This window comes from Artibeus jamaicensis, unplaced genomic scaffold, assembly GCF_021234435.1.
Source record: "Artibeus jamaicensis isolate MK-2021 breed Jamaican fruit bat unplaced genomic scaffold, CSHL_Jam_final scaffold_1019, whole genome shotgun sequence".
In the NCBI taxonomy this organism is placed as follows: domain Eukaryota; kingdom Metazoa; phylum Chordata; class Mammalia; order Chiroptera; family Phyllostomidae; genus Artibeus; species Artibeus jamaicensis.
The window spans coordinates 36,841,886-36,854,617 of NW_026522025.1; the positions used below are offsets into that span (position 1 = coordinate 36,841,886).

At 34.9% G+C, this 12,732-nt stretch overlaps 1 protein-coding gene across 5 annotated transcripts in view; it reads left to right on the forward strand.

Moving 5' to 3' along the window:
• Positions 1–1,375, forward strand: part of BTBD8 (BTB domain containing 8) — a 97,460-nt gene extending 96,085 nt beyond the window's left edge. For all 5 annotated transcript variants that reach the window (XM_053655594.1, XM_053655596.1, XM_053655598.1 and 2 more), the window contains one exon: positions 287–1,375. In XM_053655594.1, coding sequence (XP_053511569.1) covers positions 287–753 — 467 coding nt within the window. In that variant the 3' untranslated portion in view covers positions 754–1,375. The remainder of the gene's footprint in view (positions 1–286) is intronic.
• The last annotated feature ends 11,357 nt before the right edge of the window (positions 1,376–12,732 follow it).

Below are 12,732 nucleotides of genomic sequence, written 5' to 3' on the forward strand. Positions count from 1 at the left end.
TATGTTTAAATAATTTCTATTGTTTTCTGTATCACAAATTTTCGAATTATTGAAAATTATTGTTAGTTGCCAATTTTGATTTTGCTGCTAAACATTATTCTTGAGTTGTTTTTTTTAAGATAGAAAAAGAAATGCCTCAATAATCTTGTCAATTTGTATAAATGTTATTTTTTCCAATTCTGGGTTTTTTGGGGGGTTTTTTTGGTCTGTAACTGTTATGTTACAAAACTCTGAGGGTACCAACATGTGCAATTTTTACATTGTGTAGTATTATGAATTATTTCAGGAGACATAGATGATTGTGATACACTGGCACAAACCTACATGTATGACCATCGGCCTTCAAAAACCCTCTCTCCAATATATGAGATGGATGTAATAGAAGCATTTGAGCAGAAAATGGAATCAGAAACGCATGTCACAGACATGGATTTGGAAGATGATCAACACTTTGCAAAACAAGATTGGACATTATTAAAGCAACTGCTCTCTGAACAGGATTCAAACTTAAATATTACAAATTCTGTTCCTGAAGACTTAAATTTAGCACAGTATCTAATCAGTCAGACACTACTTTTAGCACGAGACAGCTCAAAACCTCAGGGTAAAGCACATGTTGACACTTTGAACAGATGGAGCGAACTAACCTCTCCACTTGATTCCTCCGCAAGCATCACCATGGCTAGTTTTTCCTCTGAAGATTGTTCACCCCAAGGGGAATGGACAATTCTGGAACTGGAAACTCAGCATTAAGAGTACTAACACTTCGGAAAATGTTGAACTATACCACCCTTTCTTTTTGGATATTTATGTTATATCCAAATGATAATTACATCAGCTAGAGATGCACTGCCCTTAATATTGAGGGAGTCTTTACAATTTATTAAAGTAAACATTGTTTGTTTATTAATATGATATCACATGTAGAAAATAAGTTTTTCTAAAATTTTTGAGCATGTTTTATTATTGGAAAAATTAGAAGACTATAAGGAAGCCCTTCCTTCAGTTTTCCTTTCCTAACTGATCATTTGTTCACTTATCATTCAAGAATTTAAAATGGGAATGCACAAGTAGATCTGTTCCTTTACTTTCTGCTCTGCATATGGTAACATAGTAATTTAACAATAAAAAATATATTGTGCTTGTGTCAGTTTATGTAGAGTTAACCAGTGAGTAACATTCAGACTTGGCTTGGTGAGTTGGTGTGGTTGAGGCTGGTGGCTGAATATAAAAAAAGGCCTTGAGGACATTACACTAAGTGAAATAAGTCGGACAGAGAAAGTCAAATACCGTATGATCTCACTTATATATGGAATCTAAAGAACAAAATAAATGAACAAACAAAACAGACTCATAGATAAGAGAACAGACTAATGGTTGCCAAAGGGGACAGGGGTTGGGGGCTGGGTGAAAAGGTGAAGGGATTGAGAAGTACAATTGGTGGTTACAGAATAGTCACAAGACTATTCCCTATGCTGTTAAGTGCAGCATAGGGAATATAGTCAATAATATTGTAATAACTATGTGTGGTGTCAGATGCGTACTAGATTCATCAGGGTGGTCGCTTTGTAAAGTATATGATTGTCTAACACCTATGCTGTGCACACCCGAAACTAACGTAAAATAAATGTCAACTGTAATTGAAAGATAAAATTTTTAAAATAATTTTTAAAAAGAAAGAAAAAAAATCTTCACTTTCCTAACAGTTCAGGCTTAGGAAATTGTGAAATGCCTCTCAAATTTCAATCATATTGTTACTAAAACAGAGAAATGGAATTCCTTTAACTCTAAATTTTGGGGATATATCCAGAGAAAGACATCTGCCCTTTTTCAAAAGAAGTGGGAAAGTTCTCCATCTGTTTTACCAATATAGACTCCCTTTACAGTTAGTTAGTTACTCCCATTTTACATTCCATGGTGGAGATATTTTGGAACTTCACCTGCAATAAATGCCTGCACTAAATATTAACTTGAAAATGGGTACATGAGGCATTCAAGTTACTGAGTTAAGCTGTGTATGCACACGTGTATGTTTGCTTTCTCCAGGTGTCTATATACTCTGCTTCCATAAGACATTGATCAAATTGCCTTTTAGTCTGTAATTTTGGTAGCATGGCAAAGATAATTTTTTTTTCCTAAAAATGCTACTGGGGAGTGAACACTTGGATACCTATTTGATATGGGTGGGCATGGCCCTTCTGATGATAACATTTAGTAGAATTAGCCTCTCTGAAAAGCTTTGATAATTTCTCTAAAATATGTCAGAAGTAAGGAAACTTTTTGGTTTAGAATTTCTTTTCTAAATATAAAAATCTTTTATATTTAGATAAATGAACAAATCTTCAAATGATTATCAATAGAGAGAATCTGTATATTGAATGTCAAAAATCATTTAAATGCACATCAGTTGTTATTCTTATAAAATTATGTAAACATTAGCTACTAACCTGTTACACCATAAATCTGTTACGCCTTTTTTAACAGGAAGGTTTGCAGTGGGCACTTGTTCATTCAAAGAGTCAAGAAACAGGCATTGGCCCTGATTGGTGTGTCAGTGGATCGAGTGCCAGCCTGCGAACCAAAGGGTTACTGGTTCAATTCCCAGTCAGGGCACATACCTGGATTACAGGCCAGGTCCCCAGTAGGGGGCACTCAAGAGGCAACCACACATTGATGTTTCTCTTCTTCTTTCCCTCCCTTTCTTCCCCTCTCCCTAAAATCTATAAGCAGGTCCTCAAGTAAAGATTAAAAAATAAATAAGAAAAATGTTAAAATATAGTATTGTAAGAACTTTGTATTTTAGAGCTAGATTTAGGCATTAGTCTAATCCTTTCAAATTCCAAAGGATGACTCTAAATCCCAAAGGACTTAAAAGGTTGCCCAAGATCCCACAGCTAACTTGTGGGCTAAATCCAGTATTTCTTATTTCAGTTTGATGGTATTTCTACCCCATAACATACAACATACTTCATTTGATTCTTATTATAAAACCTGAGAACAAATACATTTACAGATAGTTTATAGTATGAAGAATTAATAAATGATAATGTCAGAGACAGCATAAATTCCCAAGACATTGTATTTTCTTTTTCTCCAAATGTGAAATTTTGTTATTTTCTTTTTTTAAGTATATTTTACTTATTATGCTATTATAGTTGTCTCATTTTTTCTCCCCTTTATCCCCCTCTGCTTGGTATCCCCATTCCCTCCACCTTAGTTCATGTCCATGGGTTGTACATAAAAGTTCTTCGGCTTCTCCATTTCCTATACTATTTTTAATCTTCCCCTGTCTTATTTTGTGCCTACCAATTGTGTTTTTTATTCCCTGTTCCTTTCCCCCATACTCCCCCTCACCCCTCCCTGATGATAACCCTCCATGTGATCTCCATGTCTGCGATTCTGTTCCTTTTCTAGTTGTTTGCTTTGTGTGTTTTGGTTTTTTAGGTTCAGTTGTTGATAGTTTTGAGTTTGTTGTCATTTTACTGTTCATAGTTTTGATAATTTCCTTTAACATTTCATATAATTAGGGCTTGGTGATGATGAACTCCTTGAACTTGACCTTATCTGAGAAGCAGTTTATCTGCCTTTCCACTCTGAGTGATGGCTTTGCTGGATAGAGTAATCTTGAATGTAGGTACTTGCTTTTAATGACTTTGAATACTTCTTTCCAGCCCCTTCTTGCCTGCAAGGTTTCTTTTGACAAGTGAGCAGATAGTCTTATGAGAGCTCCTTTATAGGTAACTGTCTCCTTTTCTCTTGTTGCTTTTAAGAATCTCTCCTTATCTTTTATCTTTGGCACTTTAAGTATGATGTGTCTTGGTGTGGACCTCTTTGGGTCCAGCTTGTTTGGGACTCTGAGCTTCCTGCATTTGTATGCCTATTTCCTTTGCCAAATTGGGGTAGTTTTCTTTTATTACTTTTTCAAATAAGTTTTCCATTTTTTACTCTTCCTCTTCTTCTGGCACTCCTATGATTTGGATGTTGAAATGTTTAAAGTTGTCATGGAGGTTGCTAAGGCTCTTCTCATTTTTTTGAAATTTTGTTTCTTAATTGTGTTCTAGTTGAATGTTTATTTCTTTCTTCTGCTCCAAATCGTTGATATGAGTCCTGGTTTCCTTTCCTTCACTGTTGGTTCCCTGTATATTTTTCTTTATTTCACTTTTTGTAGCCTTCACTTCTTTTATTTTGTAGTCATACTCAATCATTTCTCTGAGCATCTTAATTACCAGCATTTTGAACTCTGCGTCTGATAGGTTGGCTCTCTCCTTATTGCTTAGTTCTATCTGTGGAACTTTGATCTGTTGCTTCATTTGGGCCATATTTCTTTATCTTGGCACACCTGTTACATTGTAAGGGGTGGAGGCTTAGGTATTTGCTGGGGTGGGGCAACCCACTTAGCTGCATTGTGGTACTGTATGTGCAGGAGGGGTCAGGGAGGGAACAATGCTGCTTGCTCAGCTCTCACCCTATTTCAGTCCCTTCCCCTCCTTCCCACACGTGAATTGCACCCTTCCAGGTGCTGCCCTGGTGCTGAATCTTGGGTAGGTTGGCTTGTGTACATTCTAGGACCCTGTGGGCTCCTCCAGTAGACTCGCCTGCAAGGCTGGCAATTTCTCTCACTGCCACAACCCCTACAGGTTTTTATAGCCAGAGGTTTCAATGTTTTCCTGGCACTGGAACCCTGGGTTGCTCAGTCTATCTTGCTCCTGATACCTGCAGGTTGCTCAGTCTATCTTGCTCCTGATACTTGCCCCAGTTTACCTGCACATGAATGTGGGACTGTCCAGTTTGCCAGCTGCTCCCTTGCCATGTATCCTCTCCACCCCTCCTACACATCTGGATGAAATTTTCTTCTTTAACGCCTTGATTAGCAGACTTCCATACAATTCTATTATCTGTCAGTTCTGGTTGGTTTTTATTTTTAAATTGGTTGTTATCCTTCTTTTAGTTTTGCAAGGAATAAAGTATATCTACCTACGTCTCCATCATGGCCAGAAGATTAAGTGTTATTTTCAATAAACTACCTCAGGAGTTCAGAAATTTATAATTGAAACTTTATCTCTTTCCCAGTGTCAAGGTCTTTAAAGCTTTTTAAAAACTACTATACATTAAAAAGCTATTCAATTTCATCTTGCATCTGCAAATAGACTATAGGGAAGGCATTTTAAGTAATGATCCCTTCAGTAATTTTAAGAACATGGGTGTTTTCTTACCATGCTCTCTTGTAAATGGTACATGAACCAGTTTGTTTGTTGTGGGACTCTTTGGGCTAGTTCTTCATCATTCAACAAATATATTGAAAAATAATTGCTAACATTTATTTAGCATTTATATGTTAGACACTGTACCAAGTGTTTTACATATGCATAAAATTTAATGCTCACAGCAGTTCTATGAGAATATCTTATTATTATCTTTATTTTATACATGAGAAAATTGTTGTAGTGTCCTTACCCTGGATGAGCAAACCCAGTGAAAGCAACTAAAAGAGAAATAACACGTTATACTATTATTTGGTAAGATAACAGCTATATATGGTAAGAATTGTGAGCGCTCAGACAGAGGAGCTATGAACAGCTTGTCAGAGATTACACAAAGCTTCTTAGAGCAAGTAATAGTGACTGCTTCAGAATTTCCATAAAGAGGCTTAGTGGCTGCAATCTATTTGGAAGCATAGGCTAGGAGACTTGTCCTGAAGATGCACTTGTGTAGAAAGTACTTTGCTTTTTACTTAGATTGCATTTTACAAGTCAATAAAAGTAGAAATGTTTTTATTTTTTTTAATTTATTGATTATGCCATTACAGTTGTTCTATTCCCTCCCTTCATTCCCCTCCACCCCTACAATTCCCCCCTTTAATTTATGACCATGTGTCTCAAGTTCTTGGGATTCTGTATTTCCCACACTACTCTTGCCCTCCCCCTGTCTATTTTCTACCTACCATCTATGCTTATTTTCTGTACCTTCTCCCCTCTTCTCCTCCCACTCCCCTGTTGATAATCCACCATGAGATCTTCATTTCTATGGTTCTGCTCCTGATCTAGCTGTCCTTTTAGCTTGCTTTTGTTTTAGATGTGGTTGTTAATAACTGTGTTTGCTGTCCTTTCACTGTTCATCTTTTTTATCTTCTTTTTCTTAGATAAGTCCCTTTAACATTTCATATAATAAGGGCTTGGTGATGATGAACTCCTTGAATTTGATCTTATCTGAGAAGCACTTTATCTGCCCTTCCATTCTAAATGAAAGTTTTGCTGGATAGAGCAATCTTGGTTGTAGGTCTTTGGATTTCATGACTTGGAGTACCTCTTTCCAGCCCCTTGCCTGTAAGGTCTCTAATAAAGGAGAATTTCCCCAATCTGGCAAAGGCAGTAGACTTCCAGGAAATCCAGGAAGCTCAGAGAGTCCCAAAGAAGTTGGACCCAAGAAGAAACACACCAAGGCACATCATAATTATATTAGCCAAGATTAAAATGAAAGAGAGAATACTAGAAGCAGCAAGAGCTAAGGGGACAGTCACCTACAAAGGAGTTCTTATCAGACTGTCAGCTGATTTCTCAAAAAAAAATGTTTTTAAAAGATGGTTTTATACTAGTTTAGATGTGATTGCAAAAATTCTGTACCAAATCCATGCCAAAAAATAACCTTATTAAATTTATTTTGATTTGGGTTGCTTGGGGAGAATTGATGAACATTACAGAGCCCAAAATTCCTTTATACTATCTCTTGGAGCAACCAGGTAATATCTAATGCTAGCTTTGAAGGCTGAATAAGAATTTGCTTGGTGATGGGGCATTCTAGCCACAACTGCACATTAAAGGATGGTGACCAGGACGTGTTTTGGGTATCAGGCTAAAGAGCTGAGCTAGAACTGGATTCTGAATGTTATTAAATGCAATGTTTAAATAGACAAAGCCCTGACTTGGTAGGCACTATGTCTTTTTCCATTACACTTCATTTAATTATTTTTCATTTTCAGTGGATGATCTGTTTCCTTTTTCTTGGGAAATAACCACCTCCAGCTCACAATGGGTAGTCACCAAAGTCATTGTTCTTTAAGTAGGTAGGTAATGTAACCAAGTGTCTTTTGAAAGATACTTGTCAGCAGTAATGAAGATGGCCTGTTTTGTAGAAGCACCCAAATCTCAGAATGCAATTACAATTTTGTTAACCTTAGAAACAGGAAATGGAGGAAGATTTAGTAACAGATATTAGATGGAAGCGAGATTATAGAACTTGGTGAATAATTAGATGATGGGAGAAGATGGAAAGGAATTTTTAAGTTGCTATCAAAAATAACATTTACTCCACACATATATGAGGGCCTTATACATTCCAGACTATGCTAGTGCTGGGGATTAAAAGATGAATGGCATAGTATCAGTCCTTCAGCATCTCAGGTGAAAAAGGTTGTTAAACAAGAATTATAAAACTAGTATGTCATAATAAAACTATAAAGTGTAATCAGTGGATAAAGGTGAGGAAAAGGATGCAATGACACTTGGATAGGCTACTTTACTATTTTAGGATTTGCAGGAATTCACAAGACAGAGGAAGAGGCATACTGTTAGCAGAAAAAGAGTTTAGAGGTAGTGAGGAATTCTGATTGTTCCATATTGCTGGAGAGAAGGGAATGGATGGAAAGGGCAAGAGATGAAGTTGGATAGGGACGTTCAGTCTGAAGAGTAACATGGTCTGGTTTGCATTTCAGAAAGATCACTGTGGAAGCAGTATGTAGGATGGAATGGAGCAGGCAGACAAGGCAGGGAGACTGGTGACGAGTGTTACAGTAATAAAGGCTTGAGTTTGGGCACTGGTTGTGGAGATAGGAGTCGATGTATTTGAGAGATTTAAGATACAAATTGGAAAAACTTGAGTCACTGATAAGATGAGAGGAGGAAGTCATCTTAAAAGATTCAGGTTTCTGACTGGAGTACCTGGGTGGTTGATGATGTCATTAACCAAAAATTGAAGCAAGTTTAAGGCAGAAGATGAAATTAGTTTAGGACATAATGAGTTTGAGATACCTGTGGGGCATTTAAGTGGCTGAGGACAAAAATATTGTGGAATAACCAGAAAAAGGAAAGCCTGAGCATACTCAGTGGGCTTTGTCCTGATACGCCAAACTGGCAGGTTCAATCCCTGGTCAGGACACATACAAAAAATCAGCTAATGAGTGCATAAATAAGTGTAACAACAAATCGATGTTTCTCTCTCTCCCATCCTCTTTCTTTCTAAAATCAATAAGTGAAGTAAGACTCTGAGGCAAGGATTTGTCTCTAAAAATGTGTGTAAGTTAGGTAGATATATTAATGAAAATTGAAAACTAGCTAAATGTCAACAGTACAAAGGCTAAATTATGGTTCATCTGTAAAATACATTATGTAGTGATCAAGATCATTTCCCAAATACCTATTTAATGCCAAGGAAAGATACTTGTAAGTAAAAAATAGAATATATATTTATAAATGTAATATCCATTTTTTCTGTACTTACAGGTACATGGAAAAAGAGACTTGAAGGAAATAAGTAAAAATGTTAGTGATGGTTATGATTAGGTGGTGCTTATTATTTTATCTTTTAAGACATTTTTTATGTTTTCTACAAAGCACAGAAAAATAAGTGAGTTGGTGTATTTGTTTATAGATAAGTAGTAGCCGTTAACACTGTCAGATGATATTCAAGGTGTCAGTTGAGGTGCACAACTAGTCCATTGGATTTGGACATTAGCATTTTATTGATAGTTTTATCAGTTTTGTTTAGATTTTTAGAATAGTTGTAAGGGCAGAAACTAGACAACAATGGGTTGAAAGGTGAGCGTGAAGTAAAGAAGTAAAAGCTATTTTTTCAAGGAGCCTAACTGAAAAAGAGACAATGGTAGTGTGAACATACTGTTGTTTTTAAGATAAAAGTAACAAGTTGTTTGAAAATAAGTTGGGAATAATCAATGAACCAGGAAAAAGCAAGAGGCAGGATCAAGCACAAAGAATAATAACTGCCACAGGACATTTCTAGGAACTTCAGGTGCTTAATAAACAGAAGTGCTGAATGCATGAGACAGCACTGGGGAATGAAGCTGAAAAAGTGCAGGTGGGTCAAAACATTAAGAATCTTGTGAGCAAGCCATTTAGGCAAACATATTTAACATTTTTAAATCAAATGTAAACACATTATAGGACTATTTTATTAAGGTTACTCTAGCTGTATAGTGTGAAAATATTTTCAAAAGACAAGAGACTGGAGCAAAGAAGACTTGTAAGGGGGTCGTCAAAAATCAAAAAAGCCCAAACTAAGGAAGTATTAGTGAGCATAGAAATAAGAGAATGGATCTGATACAGAATTAGGAAGTAGAATGAACAAGATGTGGATGCCAACTGGGTGTGAAGACTTGGATGAAGGTCTAAGGATGATTCCTTCCCCAAATTTCAGAATTCTAACGGGTAAAAAATTTTTAATTAAAAGTTAATTTTCAATTTGGACATGTCACATTTAGGATGCAACTGAGATAGTCAAAGTACACAATATAATGTCTTTCAAAGTGTAGAAACCGGACCAACTATGATCTTTTTCACTCCCTACTCTGTTAGGGTTTTTGTTGTTGTTGTTGGAGAGAGGCTTATGGGAGAAGGTGGGGACTAGGCTTGGCTCAGTTTAATAATCTACTGCAAAAGGTGTCTTGGAGTTGGTATTGTCTACATACTCCAATGATTTTTATATTATTTTCATATTGTAAATTTTTATACCAAGACTACTTTGAATCCAGCTTAGCTAGATACTGGCAGTGTACATTTCTATCATGTTAATATTGCATGAGTTATATTTTGGGAAAAAACAATAAAAGGGAATTTCAAAAATATGAATAGATTCAACAAGTGATAAATTTGATAACTGAGAATATTATAAGTAAATAATTGAATTTCCATTAACCTATTTTAATTACTCAGTGATAACAAGTTAGATGCTTTGCCAGCATTATGAATATTGGAGTTAATCTGACTCAACTAACCAGTTGAAGTATATTAAAGTAGAAAAACAATTCAAAGTATTATTATACTATACAAATTCAAGTTATTGGTTAAATTAGATAACTTGCTTGGGATTCAATTTCACTTCCAATTCTTAAAAATCAAGCTAAAATTCTGGGCAGATTACATTAAATCTCAATTCAAAAGCAGTTTGTGAGATGATTGTGCTTTTCATAGTCAATGACATAAGAAAATCTGAAAAACCGCTAAGAAGGAAACAAAAGCGTGTTAGACTGTCATATGTGGCACAAATGCCTGAGCCAATTCATATTGCTGCACAGATTTGTTTGCAACATGTCATTGTCATGTACTGCCATCACAGATTTAGCACCCTTAATTACTGCTTTTTAATTTTTAAATTCCTTTTGAATAGGATAGAAATCATCTTACAAGGTTTAATTCTTTCATAATCTTTTTCTTAAGAATTACTGATAATCTTAAAATTCATTTGAACATAACATTGACTTGCCAACTTAGAAACAACAATTTAGCCAGTAGATTCTGAAGTTAGTAATACTATTAAATGAAGAAAAATCTTACAGAGGCAAGAATTCATAAGGGAAAAATTTTTTAGTTTTCTCAAGTATTGTTTTTGGAAAGATGTGACTGGTTACCTATTATCTGTGGGAGTGATGCTTACTTGTGCCTGAAAATAATTTCATTTTCCTTTTTTAGTTACCAATAATATGATTATATTTTTATTAATTTTTATCTTTATGAATTTTGATTGTTTACCCTAAGTGAAAGTTGAAGTATATGTAGTTTCTTAGGTTATATCCTAAAATCTTTTTTTCACTATTTCTCTTACTTATTTGAATGTTTTCAGAACGGTTCTTCCATCTGTGGTGCTTATGTTGTCTTATGACTGTATCCATTTAGGACTGGAATATAGCGATATTCTCCATGCCCATCTTGGGCTGCATTTACTTAGTTAGCAGCAGAGAAATTTACTATCTTCCTGTAAACTTCCTTTGCTCGTTTGAGCTTTAGCTCTCATTACTACGAAGAATGCAAGTTAAAATAGCTAAACTTCCATTCTACATAAATTTAATAATTTACTTTTCATAAAAATAAGTGAGGTTCATTGGTCATTTTGCAGCAATTAAGAGAAACTGTCAAAAAAGAAAGAGAGAGAGAAACTTGCCATAAGTCTATATAATTCTTTTTTAAGGGTAAGAGTTTTTACTCTGGGGTAAAATTTCCCAGGATTCTAATTAAGAAAAGTTTAGTAATGGTTGTTTCTCCTTGAAAATGGAGGAAGTTTCAAAATGGTATAAAGTTAATTGAATCTATCCAGTTAAATTTCATTGACCTCATTTCAATATTACTCTTTCTGTAAAGAATTGCCTAAATGGCTACCAAAGCAATTAATCTTATTATTTCTAAAATTTTCCTAGTTTGTTGCTGCACACTTTAACATATCTGCCAATGATGGAATTCTACGCTGAAGTGCTTTGAGTTTCAGAAACTCATTTCCTTTATTTCTATAGGTTAGTATATTAAATTTTTACATTATAGAAACATGTTCTTGTGGGGAAAAATTAGAACATAGAAACAAGCAAAAATTTAAAAAATCACTTGTAATTTATATTTCCCAGTCTTTTCTATGTATATGTGTACCCAGACAACCTGGATTTAAATTCCAACTACTAAATGACTTTTGGAAAATTATCTAACTTTTTGTGCATTAGTTTCCTTATTTAAAATTTAATTTTTATTGTATTTTTTCCATTACCATTTAGTCCCCTTATATTCCCCTTCCCCCCAGCAATCACCTCACTCTTGTCCATGTTCATGAGTCTTTTTTCCTTTTTGCTCAAACCCTCCACCCCCAACCTCCCACCACCCCCACTACAGTCATCCTGCTCTCTTTCTATGAGTCTGTCCCCATTTTCCTTGTTTGTTCAGTTTGTTACAATAAGGAAAATGTAGGAAAGCAAATTAGGATCATATTTGCAAGAAATTTGACAAAGACATTCTTAATACATAAATACCTCTTCTAAATGAATCAGAAGTATGCCAACAACCCAGTAAAAACATAGGCAAGAATTAAAAACAAAATTAACAAAAGTAGAAATAGGAATGGTCAAGAATAATAAAATGTTTAATATACTCATTGGTAAAGAGGTAAAACAAAACATGTATCTATTTAATAGATAAAATTATAAATGAAAGTTTCCTGGAGTACAGTGAGTTGGGCATTGAATTTGTGTGGGTTAGTTTAAGCATAAATTAGTGCCAACTTCCTGGAAAGCACTTTGGCAATAGGAATAAGGGCCTTAAAAACCTTCATAACCATCAGCTTGATGATCTCACCTGTAGAAGTTTAATGAATAATCAGAAAGTTAAAAATATACATTTGTATATAATACTTTTAAAGTCCTGAAATATAGGAATGGATAAATAAGTTATTTTGACATGTTGGGCTAGTAAGCCACCTTAATAAATACATTATGTCTGCTAGAATATGATTTGGGGAATGCTCACCATAAAGTGAAGAAGTTAGGTATTAATGCATATATGCAGTATAATCTATTAATGATAAAGATTGCTGTAATAGTCCTCTGTGTCTAATTGGCCAGACCACAGTACCTAGTGATTTAATCAAACACTAATCTAGGAGTTGCTGTGGAGACATTTTGTAAATGTATTTAGCCTCTACAATCACTTGACTTTAAGTAAAGGAAATTATCCTTGATAAATTGAGTAG